The sequence below is a fragment of the Carcharhinus amblyrhynchos genome, chromosome 12 (genome assembly GCF_965287045.1).
Source record: "Carcharhinus amblyrhynchos chromosome 12, sCarAmb.v2.hapA, whole genome shotgun sequence".
Classification (NCBI taxonomy): Eukaryota; Metazoa; Chordata; class Chondrichthyes; order Carcharhiniformes; family Carcharhinidae; genus Carcharhinus; species Carcharhinus amblyrhynchos.
The window spans coordinates 69,589,770-69,603,595 of NC_137335.1; the positions used below are offsets into that span (position 1 = coordinate 69,589,770).

Genomic DNA, 13,826 nt, shown 5'->3' on the forward strand with positions numbered 1-13,826 from the left:
ACTCTATAATGGGGTTTGTTTGTGGTACATTATACAGGTCTGTTTCTTTTTACAATATATGTGTGCTTTTGAACAGCTTTGCAGCAGGAAGCAGTGGGTGCAAAGAGCTCAAACATATTCTCCAGACCCTCTTAATGAAGCACTGCTATTTCTGCCATAATATGTACTTGCTTAGGTTTTGAAAAATAAAGCTTTGAGATTTCAGCCTTTGGGACTTAATATTAACTGGACATACATCTGGCCAGGTTGTGTAGATCCCGTGAAATGCAACTTGCACCATTGGGTGTAAGCAAAGGATTTCTCCACACCCCCTCCCCCACTTCAATGTCAAGCTGGGTTTCAAGCATTTCCTTCTTCAGAAAGTCAAAGCATTTTAAGCTGTTCCATGCCAGTCAATGCTACAAGTTCCCGTAGATTTGCAAGCTTAATGACAGCCCCTTTAACTGTGGAAAAAAAATTGTTTGCTAGATGTGGATGACACTGGCAAGGCCTGCTGTTGTCGTGCTCGCAATGATTTAGGTTTTCAGGGCACAGTAAAAGTTAAAAGAATAGCCGTACATGTCCACATCAGGATGATGGTAAGATACAGGCAGATGCTGTTGACCCTCGAGTTGTTGCAGTGTGTACAAACATTACAGCCCCAGTGCTGGGAGGAGCTGACGACAAATCCAGGACAGTATGGGTGCCAATCAAGTAAGTCCTCCTGTCCGAGAGGGTGTTTCGCTTCAAGTCTTCGTGCAGTTATGCCTGCCCAGATTCGCAATGAGTAGTTCATCCCGTTTGACTTGCGTCTCGGTCGTGAAGAATCTTCATTGGATTCAGGTGATGAACCATTTTTCTTTGGGCTGCGTACCACTTCCTGCTCTTGCAATGGTTTGCGTTGACATGGGTGATCCAGTTCATTTTCTGGCCAATAGCGTCTTCACAATGGGAGGCAGTTGTAGAGAATTTGGTGATGGAGGTGACGGAAGATGGAAAGAATGTTCTGTTGTTTGAAACAGAAGAATAATACCAATAGTCATAAATGACCTTCGTCTTAATTTTTTTCTTGCACTGCACTAGACATTCATTCCAATGTAACTTGGTGATAGTAGCCATCCAATCAGAAGAGGCTTGACTGAATATGTGAGTGAATCATTTTCCTTATTAGAATTAGTGTACATATGAAGTCTCAAAAGGGACAACTTATCCTAAAATATAGGAGCAGAATTAAACTATTCGGTTCATTGAATGGCAGAGCAGACTCAATCATGGCTGATAAGTTTCTCAACTCCAATCTATTGCCTTTTTCCCATAACATTCGATCTCCTTACCAATAAGATCCTTAAATGCACTCAATAACCTGGCTTCCACAGCCTCCTTTGGCAGTAAATTCCACAGATTTAGCACACACTAGCTGAAGAAATTCCTCCACATCTCTATCCTAAAGGCTGAGCCCTCAGATGCAGACTCTCCGATTATGGAAATATCTTTCCCCACATCCAGGAGATAAAAGGATAAAAACCGCACACAAGCCTAAAACTACATGTTTCCCAGTCACACAGATAGTTTTTTTTTAAATTATACTTCCACAGAAACTGTCAATCCATTCATCTCCAACTGCCGCAGCAGGGAGTGACCCAGAGCAGCTCCACTGCAAGAAATGGGGTTAAAATTCTGATCAGCCAGAGAATATCAAATAGCCACCGTCATATTCCAGAAATAATTCAATGTCCAGAAATTTTAAAAAACTTGCAGCGCCTTTGACATAACCCCAAAGGACTTCAGAGTAGCAATCAAATAAAATTTGATACTGAGCCACACGAGAGATTTGTGGAGCAGGTGATTCACTGGGAAGGTGAAGTCTTTGCTCTGAACAGAGCCCCACTTTGCAATGCCACTCCAGCAGGATTACAAACTAACCTTGGAAGGTACATGAAGAGGTAGGGAATAGAGGGATGTGAATGGTGTAGAGGCAAAAGGCCTCTAGTTTAGAAAGGTGTTGTATCAGCACAGGCTTGATTAAGCAAAGGGCCTGTTCCAGTACTTTGTTCTAGCAGACGGACCTCAGTACAGTGAGGTTCTCTTCTCATTTTGTGTGTTTTTCATAAATTTGGGGTTTTAAGTATTTCATCTAGAATTTTCTCTTCCTTAACATATATACACACACTACACATATAAATAAAAGTTCTCATGACCCAGCTGCAAGTTAAAAACTTGGTCACTTAACATTTGAACGCACCATCTTGGTGACCAAATGGCAGCTGAAGACTACAGCATGAGGAAGAGTGAATGAAAGCACAGAAAGCTGTCTCTACCAGCCAAAACGTGGTACAAGCAGCTCCAGAAATCAATTAACCAAACCGTAATCCTATCCATGCCGTACACACAAGTAGAGCAAAAGAAAATAAACACACTGGTGCTGAAATGTTATTCCTGTAGTTGGACAGTCACAAGGATTGGATGAATAAACGCATTAAGTGAATCAGGAATCTGGTTCCGAATAAACAGACTTAGAGAGGGTTAAAATAATTCACTTCAAGCCCTTCATGCCGCCTTACAAAGTCCTTCCAATATATACACAATTAAAATACGTCTGTGTGGTTAACTTGGAAGTTGAATGCAAATGTGTTTTTCATTATTATATCCAACTAGAATTCCCCCGTGAGAGCAAGGATTGCTCCATGACAGTCTGTGTTTGAGAAGGATTAGGAATGGCTGTTTGCAGATTGCTGGTCTTTTCCTCCCATATTAGTTAATACACTGCAACCTTTCGGTATTGTCAGGCTATTATTCACGTCTGAACTCCAACAAATTTAAAAATCATGTTCAATAATATATCCAATATAAATTCCAGTTTCTGAACACATATTTGTCACATACTGGGATACATAGGCTGTATGTATGAAACTCTTAATCTATTGCTATAGAACTGTGATCCATTGGACAACATTGTGCAGTTCATTGATTATACTTGGATCTAATCAAGTTAGGAGTCTGTACACTTGAACAAACTAATTGGGAGTTAATTCCTTATATTTTTAAGGAAGATATATCTGGTCAAGATCAGCAGAACTTGTTAAAAGAGTGAACAGATATCTGGTACTTACTCAAAGACAGCAAACTTATGGAAAGGGTTCAGAGTACATCTAACAATTACAACAGGCATCTGAACTTTCAATATTGGATTGCTATATTTGAACTGCTATCCCAAAGTATCAGTTATTATTGGCACTGGTTTTATTTAGCAATTTTTATTCAATTTCCCTTTCAGATGCTAGCTACGTGGTTGCACACTTGCCGCCGAATCAAAAAGATTCTGGATTCGAACCACTCCAAAGATCTGAGCACACAATCCACTGAGGGAGTGCTGCACTATTGAAGATGTTGTCCCTCAGATGATCTTTAGACAGATTTCATTGAATAGTTCTACTTGGAACACCAAAGAGCAGGAGAGTTTTTTTTAAAAACGTCCTGTCCAATGTTTCTGCAAAACTGTTAAATTGGTAATTCACCTCATTACTATTTGTGGGAACTTGTTATGTGTAAATCTGTAGTGTTTACTTACACTACAACTGTAAGCACACACTTACAAAATGCCACAATTACAGAAGCCATTAATTGGCTGAACTACCTTGAACATTCCAAGGTCCTGAAAGGGACTATATGCTGATTGGCAGCAACAATTCAACCGGGTTCAATTCCTGACTTGGGTCACTGTCTCTGCAGAGTCTACACGTTCGCCCTGTGCTTGCATGGGTTTCCTTCAGGTGCTCCACTTTCCTCCTACAGTCTGACAGATGTGGTTAGTTGGGAGAATTTAGCGTGGCTGATGCACCTCAGGTGTGCCCAAACAGGCAGAATGTGGCGACTAGGGGATTTTCACAGTAACTTCATTGTGGTGTTAATGCAAGCCTACTTGTGACACTAAGAAATGAACTTAAAACTTAAACAATTAATGTAACACTAATTATGAAGCTAATAAAATGGCAACTTGGATTTGTAAATGGGCATCAAGAAGCAATGAATTTCTATCTAATTAACTGAAGTTTAGAACACTAAGAGAGATAATGGATTGCGACCATAATGGAGACAAGATAATTTGTCCCTACTTTTTTTCATATATAAAAGGAGGGAGGATGATGAGAAAAGGTTTTGGCAGCTCCCATAGCACCATTTACAATGAATGTTAGCCTTGTTATAACAAAGTACTTAAGCTATAATCGTTCTGGCACGCTCAAGATGCACTTTGTGCCATTAAAATTTCCTTGATCCAATTCCAGTTGATACACAATTGAAAAATGAGTAGGAAAGAATGGAACAAAATATTATGCTGAGACAGGCACATTGATAAACAAGTATTCATTAAGGTCAGGCTCTCTTTATTCATCCCACAAGAGTATTCAGGAGTTGCTGGTATTATAATACAAATTGCCAACGTTGTGCTGTATGGGACAGCAATCAGCCTCGATCCAACAAATGGGCTTTTGACAGGGCGGGTGAGGTGAGGTGCAAAAGACCGATTCCCAAGTTCTATGTAACAAACGTTGACCATTTTTGCTCCTGTTCCACATACCTGACTACTCGAGGTACTTGACCTCGAGTTTGACTACCCGCTCCAGCGTTGCTCAACTGGAGGAGATTCACTCCAGCGAGAACACTAGCGGTGTGGCGGGGGGGGGGGGGTGCAGTGTGGTGGCAGCGGCAGCCGAAGTGGGGTAGGGACGGACACAAAATTCATCCATTCACTTGCTCATCAGGACTCAAATGGCTGGAAAATCTTAATACATAGGCTGCATAAAAGTCTCTGAGGATTACGCGGGCCGCTGCAAAAATAATGCGCAGTACATTTTGAAACAAAGTTACAGATTTTCATGTCAAGTCATTGTTAATATAATTGCACATCATGCAAGCCTCACAAGTGAACGTGTGTCATATGTAGCAGACCCACAGATGTTAGCTTGACTCCTTTATTCATTTGGTTCTCATTATTGACTCAAACTGACTCGAGTACTTGACTGAGGAAAACGACCATATCATTGTTTTCAGACTTCAGTCTATGACTTAACTGAAATACATCTGCCAGTACAAGAAATACCAAGTGCCTCTTGGCGCCAGGGCTGGCGCCGTAATATATGACTAGCACTCGGGATTTTTTTGATTTAAGAAGTTTAGTAACCCCCAGAAATCTATTTCACAGAACTCAGACTGTGACTAAATGTGATTCACAAACATCACTATTAATTCTTTTTAAATTCTTAAAATTTATTGCAAAATATTCACACAAATCAGCATCCAACTTGAGGGGCATTATTGGGAAGCAGACTAACGGCATTTAACCGTCTAAACAGTGGAACAATCTCCACTTCACAACCCCAAAACCTTCCCCAGTCATACTTGAGTGGCTAACTGGGAAATTTTCCCGCTACTGGGGTTATTTTCATCACGCAACTTGACTCAATCGCAGCTTCTTCCCTGCTGCCATCAGACTTTTGAATGGACCTACCTTATATTAAGTTGATCTTTCTCTACACCCTAGCTAAGGCCAACACTACATTCTGCACCCTCTCCTTCTCTACATACAGTATGATTTGCCTGTATCGCATGCAAGGAACAATACCTTTCACTGTATATTAATACATGTGACAATAATAAATCAAAAACAAAGCTTTAATATTATTGACACTTGTACAAAGATGCTCAAATTTAATAAATCTACAAGCAATATTTTTTGGGGAGCATTGCCACTTCCAGGCCCACCCCCAAAAACATAAAAGACAATTTTACTATTGCTGTTTCTTCTAATAACTACACTTTACTTCACATTGACACCCAGAAAAAAAGCGAAGGTGGAAATTGCGCATCACTCGGGTAAGGGTCAATTGCATTGGACTAGTGTCAGGTGTTTTACTGCTCACATTGGGCCCTCCAAGGAATATTATCTTTCACAGAAAGCATCAGCTTAGCCAAGCAAACTTTAAAAGTAAAAGATGCAATACATGGGGAACTGCATTGTGCATCTTGTCCAATTAAAGCTTCCATACACATGTATCAGCAAAGGGAGTCTAAGACAAGAATAAAGGAATCCATGTTTTAACAGCATGTGGAGTTCTGATTCTGAACGAATCATGCTGTTTCTTCTAAGAACTTCACAAAGACTACTTGTTAACCTGATATACAAGACAGCTTCCTCTATTGATATTTTACAGGAATTATAATGATCAAGTTATTAGGTCAATATAGCTTCCAATTTTGAGACCTCATACATGACATTTATAATGCATAACTGTTAAGCTCTCAATGGTATGTTCATGTTCCATAACTTGACTAGAATGGATTATTCTCTTTATTTGCATATTTAACTTCTCTCTACACATAGTACTCTCCACCTGAAGGGATAGTTATTTTGTAGACCACAGTAATTCATAGGTTCTCTACAGTGCATAAGTAGGCCATTTGGCCCATCGAGCTTGTGCCAACAACAATCCCGTCCAGGTCCTACCCCTGTAACCGCATGTACTTATCCTGCTCGTCCCCGACACCAGGGGCAATTTGGCATCGCCAATCCATCCAATCTGCATATTTTTGCTGCAGTTACTTCAAATCCTATGGTTGAGAGTACCACCCCAAGGATTTCCCCACCCCAGTCAGTGTTTCTATGGGGAAAGATTGAGACATGAAATCATTGTGAGGTGCAGCTGCTGTAAACCTTTGTACTGGGATTCTGAAAATATTGCGATTACTAAGTCAAGGTAGCAGTTTGCTCCTCTCGTGAAGATTTGCCCAAACACACATCAAAGAGCAGCCGACCTATTCACAAGTGATGAAAACCTTACGAAATACATTCAAGCTCACGCTCGGTACATCTGTACCACCGTTTTCTCCAGACATAAACCAACCCTCAAAGTGCAATTTTGAATCCACATGCAATTCATTTTAAGCACTGAAACTCAACCCTTTCATTTAGGATTTACAGTACAAGCCATGTTACATGCTTACTGTTCAGACAGTGAATTATGAATGACAGAAGTATCAATTCAAGTTACTACTGTTGAGGTTGATCGTGTGTGCGCATTCATCACTTTAATGCAAGCCGACATTTATTCCATTCCCACATATTGCATATCCACCTACCTTCAAAGTAACATTACTGATAACAGCTCGAGTCATGGCACATTGCGGACAGCTGTGAACAGGTTCTGGAAAATCGTGACAAATAATTTTACGGGGAATTTACCAACAACGGCTGAACAGGCTTACCATGCTGGATATCTTTCATCTCCAAGTGAAGACTTGACATTAAAATTCCAACAGCTTGAGACCTCTTATTGTTCAGAAGTTTCACAACCTGCGGCAAGAAAGAAAGAAAAAGAAAGAATGAATCCAATTGTTGGGAAGCAGATCACAAACACATCCCATTTTATACAAAAGAATGTAATAAAAAGAATGTCATTTTCAGGTAAACAAAGGGTTTGTTTTTGAAAGTGCCTTTCATTAGCCCCATAGTGATGTTGGAGTCTAGCAAACCCAGTACAAATCAACACAAAATACTTTCATCTTGAGAGCCAACCAAGAGGAAAAAGTTCATTAAATGAGAAGTTGAGCACCCTTTTGGGCATTAATTTGAACCGAGAAACAAGCTGAGATTAGTTCTGAATGCAACATGGATGTGAGCAAACCAAATAACTTTGCCATAAAATGAACAAAATAAGATTGGTCTTCTTCCATCTTTGATGCAAACCAGTAAACAGAAGGGCACAGGGAACGGGGTAGTACAACAGCTTAGCAAACGGACCTTTCAACTTTTCAGACCCATTCCAATCTAGACCAGATTAATGATGACATTCAGTGGATTGACTGAGGTTCCTTAGTGAATTATATATGGTCAGTCATATCTAATTTTACAGCAGGGAATGGTGCATAAGTTAGCCAAGAGAGGCAGCACAGTTTGAGGGGAAAACTGAAACACCGGGGAAAGACGAGTGCATGGATGACCTCCAAGTTTTTAGATGCATAATGTTAAACAGGTGAACATCCATTCACCGTACTAGGCAGCAGAAGACATTCCGATGGTTCACAAATGTTTTTGTGATACTGCAATTCAGCACTAACATTGCTTCCACTCCATCTTTCCAGATCCTTTCCCTGTCTAAAAGCCACCCCCAACTTGGGAAAATCCCAGCTCCATTTTTCTAATGCAGTTTGTCTTCAACTTCAAACCAATATCACACAGTTGACTTACTTTCTCACCCAGCCCCAAAATGTCAATGACCTAGACATTGCATATGTGCAGAAGCTGCCTTTTGAAGGTTTATTACATATCTAGCAGTGACTGGCATAAATACTCAGTGTAAGGACAGGCTTCAATGAGGTGCACTCAATTTACTCTGAAGCAATAGAATATAACAGCACAGTACAGGCCCTTCAGGCCTCAATGTTGCGCTGGCCTGTGAAACCAAATCTAAAGCCCATCTAACCTACACTATTCCAACATCATCCGTATGTTTATCCAATGACCATTTAAATGTCCTTAATGTTGGCGAATCCACTACTGTTGCAGACAGGGCACGCCATGCTCTTACTACTCTGAGTAAAGAACCTATCTCTGACAGGCATCCAATATCTATCACCCCTCAATTTAAAGTTGTGCCCTCTCGTGCTAGCCATCTCCATCCGAGGAAGGTTCACACTGTCCACCTTATCTAATCCTCTGATCATCTTATATGCCTCTATTAAGTCACCTCTTAACCTTCTTGTCTCTAATGAAAACAGCCTCAAGTCCCTCAGCCTTTCCTCGTAAAACCTTCCCACCATGCCAGACAACATCCAGGTAAATCTACTCTGCATCCTTTCCAATATTAAAGTTGGTTTACTCTTAATGGGACTGTCCTTTCTAATATTGTCACACAATTCTCCCAAAAGTGCAACTATGGGGAGAGAGAAAAAAAAACTTTTCAGTGTAGAACTTAGTGGGGAATAGAAAGTGTGTGGGGATGGGAGATGTAAGAAAGTAACTAGGAGAGAAAAGAGGGGGCATGAAAAAGCATTGGCAGGTAAAATGAATATAGAACATAGAACAGTACAGCACAGTATAGGCCCTTCAGCCCTCAATGTTGTGCTGAGCTATGTCAAAATCCAAGATCAAGCTATTCCACTCCCTATCATTTTGGTGTGCTCCATGTGCCTATCCAATAACCGCTTGAAAGTTCCTACAGTGTCCGACTCCACTATCACAGCAGGCAGTGCATTCTACACCCTAACCATCCCTGAATAAAGAATCTACATCAGACAACCCTCCTACATGCCCCACCATGAACCTTATAGTTATGCCGCCTAGTAACAGCTACATTCACCCAAGGAAATAGTCTCTGCACTTCCACTCTACCTATCCCCTCATCATCTTATAAACCCTAAAATATTCTACAAGTATATTAAATGGAAAACGCTAATCAAGGAAAGAGTAGAGCCCATTAAGGACCAAGGGAGCAATCTGAGCATGGAGCCGGACGATATTGGCAGGATCTTAAGCAAGTACTTCACATAGAACCATAGAAAATTACTGCTCAGAAACAGGCCTCTTGGCCCTTCATGTCTGTGCCAAACCATTTTTTGTCTAGTCCCACTGACCTGCACTTGGACCATATCCCTCCACACACCTCTCATCCACAAACCCGTCCAAATTTTTCTTAAATGTTAAAAGTAACCCCGCTTTTACCACTTCATCTGGCAGCTCATTCCACACTCTCACCACTCTATGTGAAGAATCTCCCCCTGCCCCCACGCCCTAATATTCCCTTTAAACTTTTCTCCTTTCACCCTTAACCCATGCCCTCCGGTTTCTTTCTCCCCTAGCCTCAGCGAAAAAACATCTGTCTTTGCTCAGAAGGACGACGTAGGTACAGAATTTGGGGAGAAGGACTAAGGTTCTTCAATGCTTTGACATAGGGAGCGAGGGGGTACGCCGAGTTTAAAAGTGGAAAAATCCCCAATTCCAGATGAATTGTATCCCAGGGTGCTGTGGGAGACAAGGAGAAAAATCATAGGGGCTCTGACCTACATTTTTCAATTCCTTCCTGGCCACAGGTGTGGTCATGATGTGGAGGTGCCAGCATCGGACTGGGGCAAACACTGTAATTCATCTCACAACACCAGGTTAATTTGGTAGCAAATGCCATTAGCTTTTGGAGCACTGCTCCTGCGTCAGATGAGGTGCTAGAGGACAGCTAACACAATTCCACTTTTCAAGAAGGATAGTAGAGATAAACTAGGGAAATACAGACCAGTGAATCGCATACCAGTGGTAGGGAAACTATTGGAGAAAGTTCTGATGGAGGAATTAATTTCCACTTGGAGGTACGGTCTGATCAGGGATAGTTAATATAGGTTTGTTAGAGAGATAAATATTTGGTTACATTGAGGGGGTGGTGATCGGATGTGAAGATGCAGTTTATATGGATTTCAGCAAAGCGTCTGACAAGGGAGGCTGATAAATAAGATAAAAGCACACGTTGGACTTTAACCTGGTGTTTACTCTAGTCCAATGCCGGCATGTCCACATGAGTGATAGGAGATAGAATGTTTCCTTAAGGCTGTGTGTGTGACTGGAGGCCAACAGCATATCATAGGGATTGGTGCTAGGTCCCTTATTGTCCTTGATATAGACAAATGATATAGACAACAACGTGCAGAAGAATGATAACTAAATTTGGGGATGACCAAGATTGGCAGGGTAATTAATAGTGAGGAAGGTGGTCTTGGGTTGTAGTAAGATACAGATGGGTTGGTCAGAAGGGCAGATCTGTAGCATATGGAATTTAACCCCAAAAACTGAGAGTAACAAGATGAGTAATCTATTGGATACCAAGAAACTCATAAGGATCGTGAGATGCCTGGCCACAGATCCCTGAAGGCAGCAGAACATGTTAATAGGTTAGTTAAGACATCCAGGACATTTGGGTTCATCAGTCATGGCCTTTGGTGAGGCCACAGCTGGAATGCAGTGCACAGTTCTGGTTGCCATACTACAGGAAGGATGTGATTGCACTGGAAGGGTACAAAGGAGATTCTCCAGGATAATTCCTGGGGTGGAGCATTTGAACTATGGAGAGAGAGACTGGATAAACTCAGCTTGTTTTCTTTAGAACAGAGAAGGCTGAGGGGGAACCTGATTGAGGTACACAAGATTATGAGAACCATGGACAGGTGGATAGGAAACATTTTTTTTTCTCCCCACACAGGGTGGTGGGAGTCTGGAATGAACTGCCTGGAAGGATAGTAGGAGGTGGGAAACTTCAAACTTTAAAAAAATACATGGAGGAAGACTCGAAATGTCATAACATTCAAGGCTATGGGTTACGTACTGGAAAGTGGGATTAATGTAGATTTAGTGTAGTTCTTTTCAGTCCAGGCTCGATGGACAAAGAATCCCTTCTGTACTGTATGAATGACTTTATAAAGCCAATGAATAAGGCAATAGAACATTAGGGTTTCTACAATAGTCAAAAAGCAAACTAATAATGACGAAAGTTGTACAAGGCAGTGGGTAGCCAGTCAGAGTATCATGTGCAGTTTTGGACATGTTTGTGGAAAGAACATTAAAACCATTCACCCTACAGGGTGGATTCACCAGTAGGATGCCAGGAATGGGGATTTACTTTTAAGAGGAGACACCCGAGATACTGGGACAATTTCCATTGGTGCAAAGGCAGCTTAAGAGGGGATTTAAAAACATTGCTTTTTAAAAAATATTTCCAAGGAACAATATAGACATGACGGGGGCCTCTAGCTTGGGGAAAAAAAAAGGTGAAAGATCCTGTTTGATGTTTAGTTTCAAGTGCAGATACAGTCTTGAAGACAATTTGTTTTGCAACTTGGTCAGCAACAGATCCCTGAATAATATGGTAATCTTGCCTAGATTATATTTCAAAATTGAATCTAGTATATTGCACAAAACTGATCCAATATCAAAGCTATTTTTGTAGCTCATGGTTAGGCATTTGAGATTGAAACACAAACAGCTGATCTGATGAAATTGAATTTTTCTGTCAAGATGGGTACAAAATGGCCGTGCAATTTCACAGCAGCGACTGGCAATAGCATCGAGGGTTATGCGATGACGGAACACAATAAGCAGAGCTCCTTCTTCGCACCCACCTCAAAATGAAGGAAATTTAAATATCTTCATCTTGCATTAGCAAACTATTTTTTTCAGAATTAGCATAGTTGAATTGACAGCGAATGTCATTTTAGCCAATTGCTGCTTCTAAAGAACATCCCCATTGGAGTCACCAGGTCAGTTACCTGGATCTAAATGAAGTTCCATCAACAACTATACATCATGGAGACCTTTCATTCCTTGCTCAGAATCACAGAATGGTTAAAACATAGGAGGCAACCATCTGGCCCAGTGTGTCAGTGCTGACTCCTTGAGGAACTAATTCACCCAGTATCGCTTTTCCATCTTCTCATTGTAGTGCCGCACATTCCCCCTTTTTAGACAATAACCCAATTTCTTGTCCCAATTCAAGTTCCCACCATCACACTCAGCAATTGCTTTCCAGATCCCCAATCGTGTAAAAAAGACTTTCCTCTCATACCATTGCTTCTCTTTGCCAATTACCCTAAAATTTGTGCCCGCTGGTTCACTATCTATCCATCAATGGAAACAGTTTCTGCCCATCTATTTTGTGCAGACTCTTGTGATTTTGAATACTTCTTATTAAATCTTCTCTCAAATCTTCTTTGCTAAAGAGAATAGCCCCAACTTATCAACATAAATTCCTCATGCCACAAGTCATTGAGTAATCTTTCCTGCATCTTCTCACACCCTTACTCGTGTACAGCACCCATGAACTAGACTCAATACTCCAGTTAAGGTTGGACCAGCATTTCACACAAAATTTAACAATTTCCTTACTTTTGTACACATGTCCGGAGCCAAGCGTGCTGCATACTTTTATTAACTGCTTTCTCAGGTTTGTTCTGTCATCTTCAAATGATTTATGCACAGATACATCCAGATCCCTTTTCTCCTACAACCCCCTTTCGATTTGCACTATTTTATATTGTCTCTCTGCATTCTTCCCACCAAAACAAATCACTTCACACTTCCATGCATTAAATTTCATCTGCCTCTTTTCCACCTATTCTACCACCTATGCGCTTTGAAGTCAACATCATCCTCCTCAATACACGACACTTCCACATTTTGTATTATCACAATTGTGTCCTGTGAACTAGGGTCAAGATCATTAATTAACAGAAACAGCAAGAGGTTCCAACAGCAACCCCTGGGGAGACCCACTATAAATCTTCCTCCTGTCCGGAAAAAACCCATCATTAATCACCACACTGTTTCCTGCCACTCAGCCAATTTCATACCCATAATTGCTTCTATTCCTTTTATTCCATGTGCTGTAACTTTGCTCATTCGTTATACATCCTTAATTTTAAACCCAAGTATTTTTGTTTTAAAAACTGCATGCACATTTTCAGTGAAACATAGAACACTACAGCACAAACAGGCTCTTCGGTCCACAAGTTGCACCAATCATACCTACCAGGCCATAGAACTATCTATAACTCCCAATCCCATATACTCATCCAGAAGTGTTTTAAAAGGCGAGTTTGCCTTTACCACCACGACGGCAGCCGATTCCACTCACTCACCACCCTCCGAGTGAAAAACTTACCGCTGACATCTCCTCTGTACCTGCTCCCCAGCACCTGAAACCTGTGTCCTCTCATAGCAACCATTTCAGCCCTGGGAAATAGCCTCCGAGAATCCACCCTATCTATACCTCTCAACATTTTATAAACCTCTATCGGGTCGCCTCTCAACCTTCGTC

General features: G+C 41.1%; 1 protein-coding gene across 1 annotated transcript in view; it reads right to left on the reverse strand.

The window, feature by feature from the left end:
• fmn2b (formin 2b) overlaps positions 1-13,826 on the reverse strand; it is a 409,270-nt gene that overhangs the window by 221,765 nt on the left and 173,679 nt on the right. Inside the window, 1 exon segment of the mRNA XM_080199671.1 lies at positions 7,240-7,327. Within this exon segment, the coding sequence (XP_080055797.1) occupies positions 7,240-7,327 (88 nt within the window).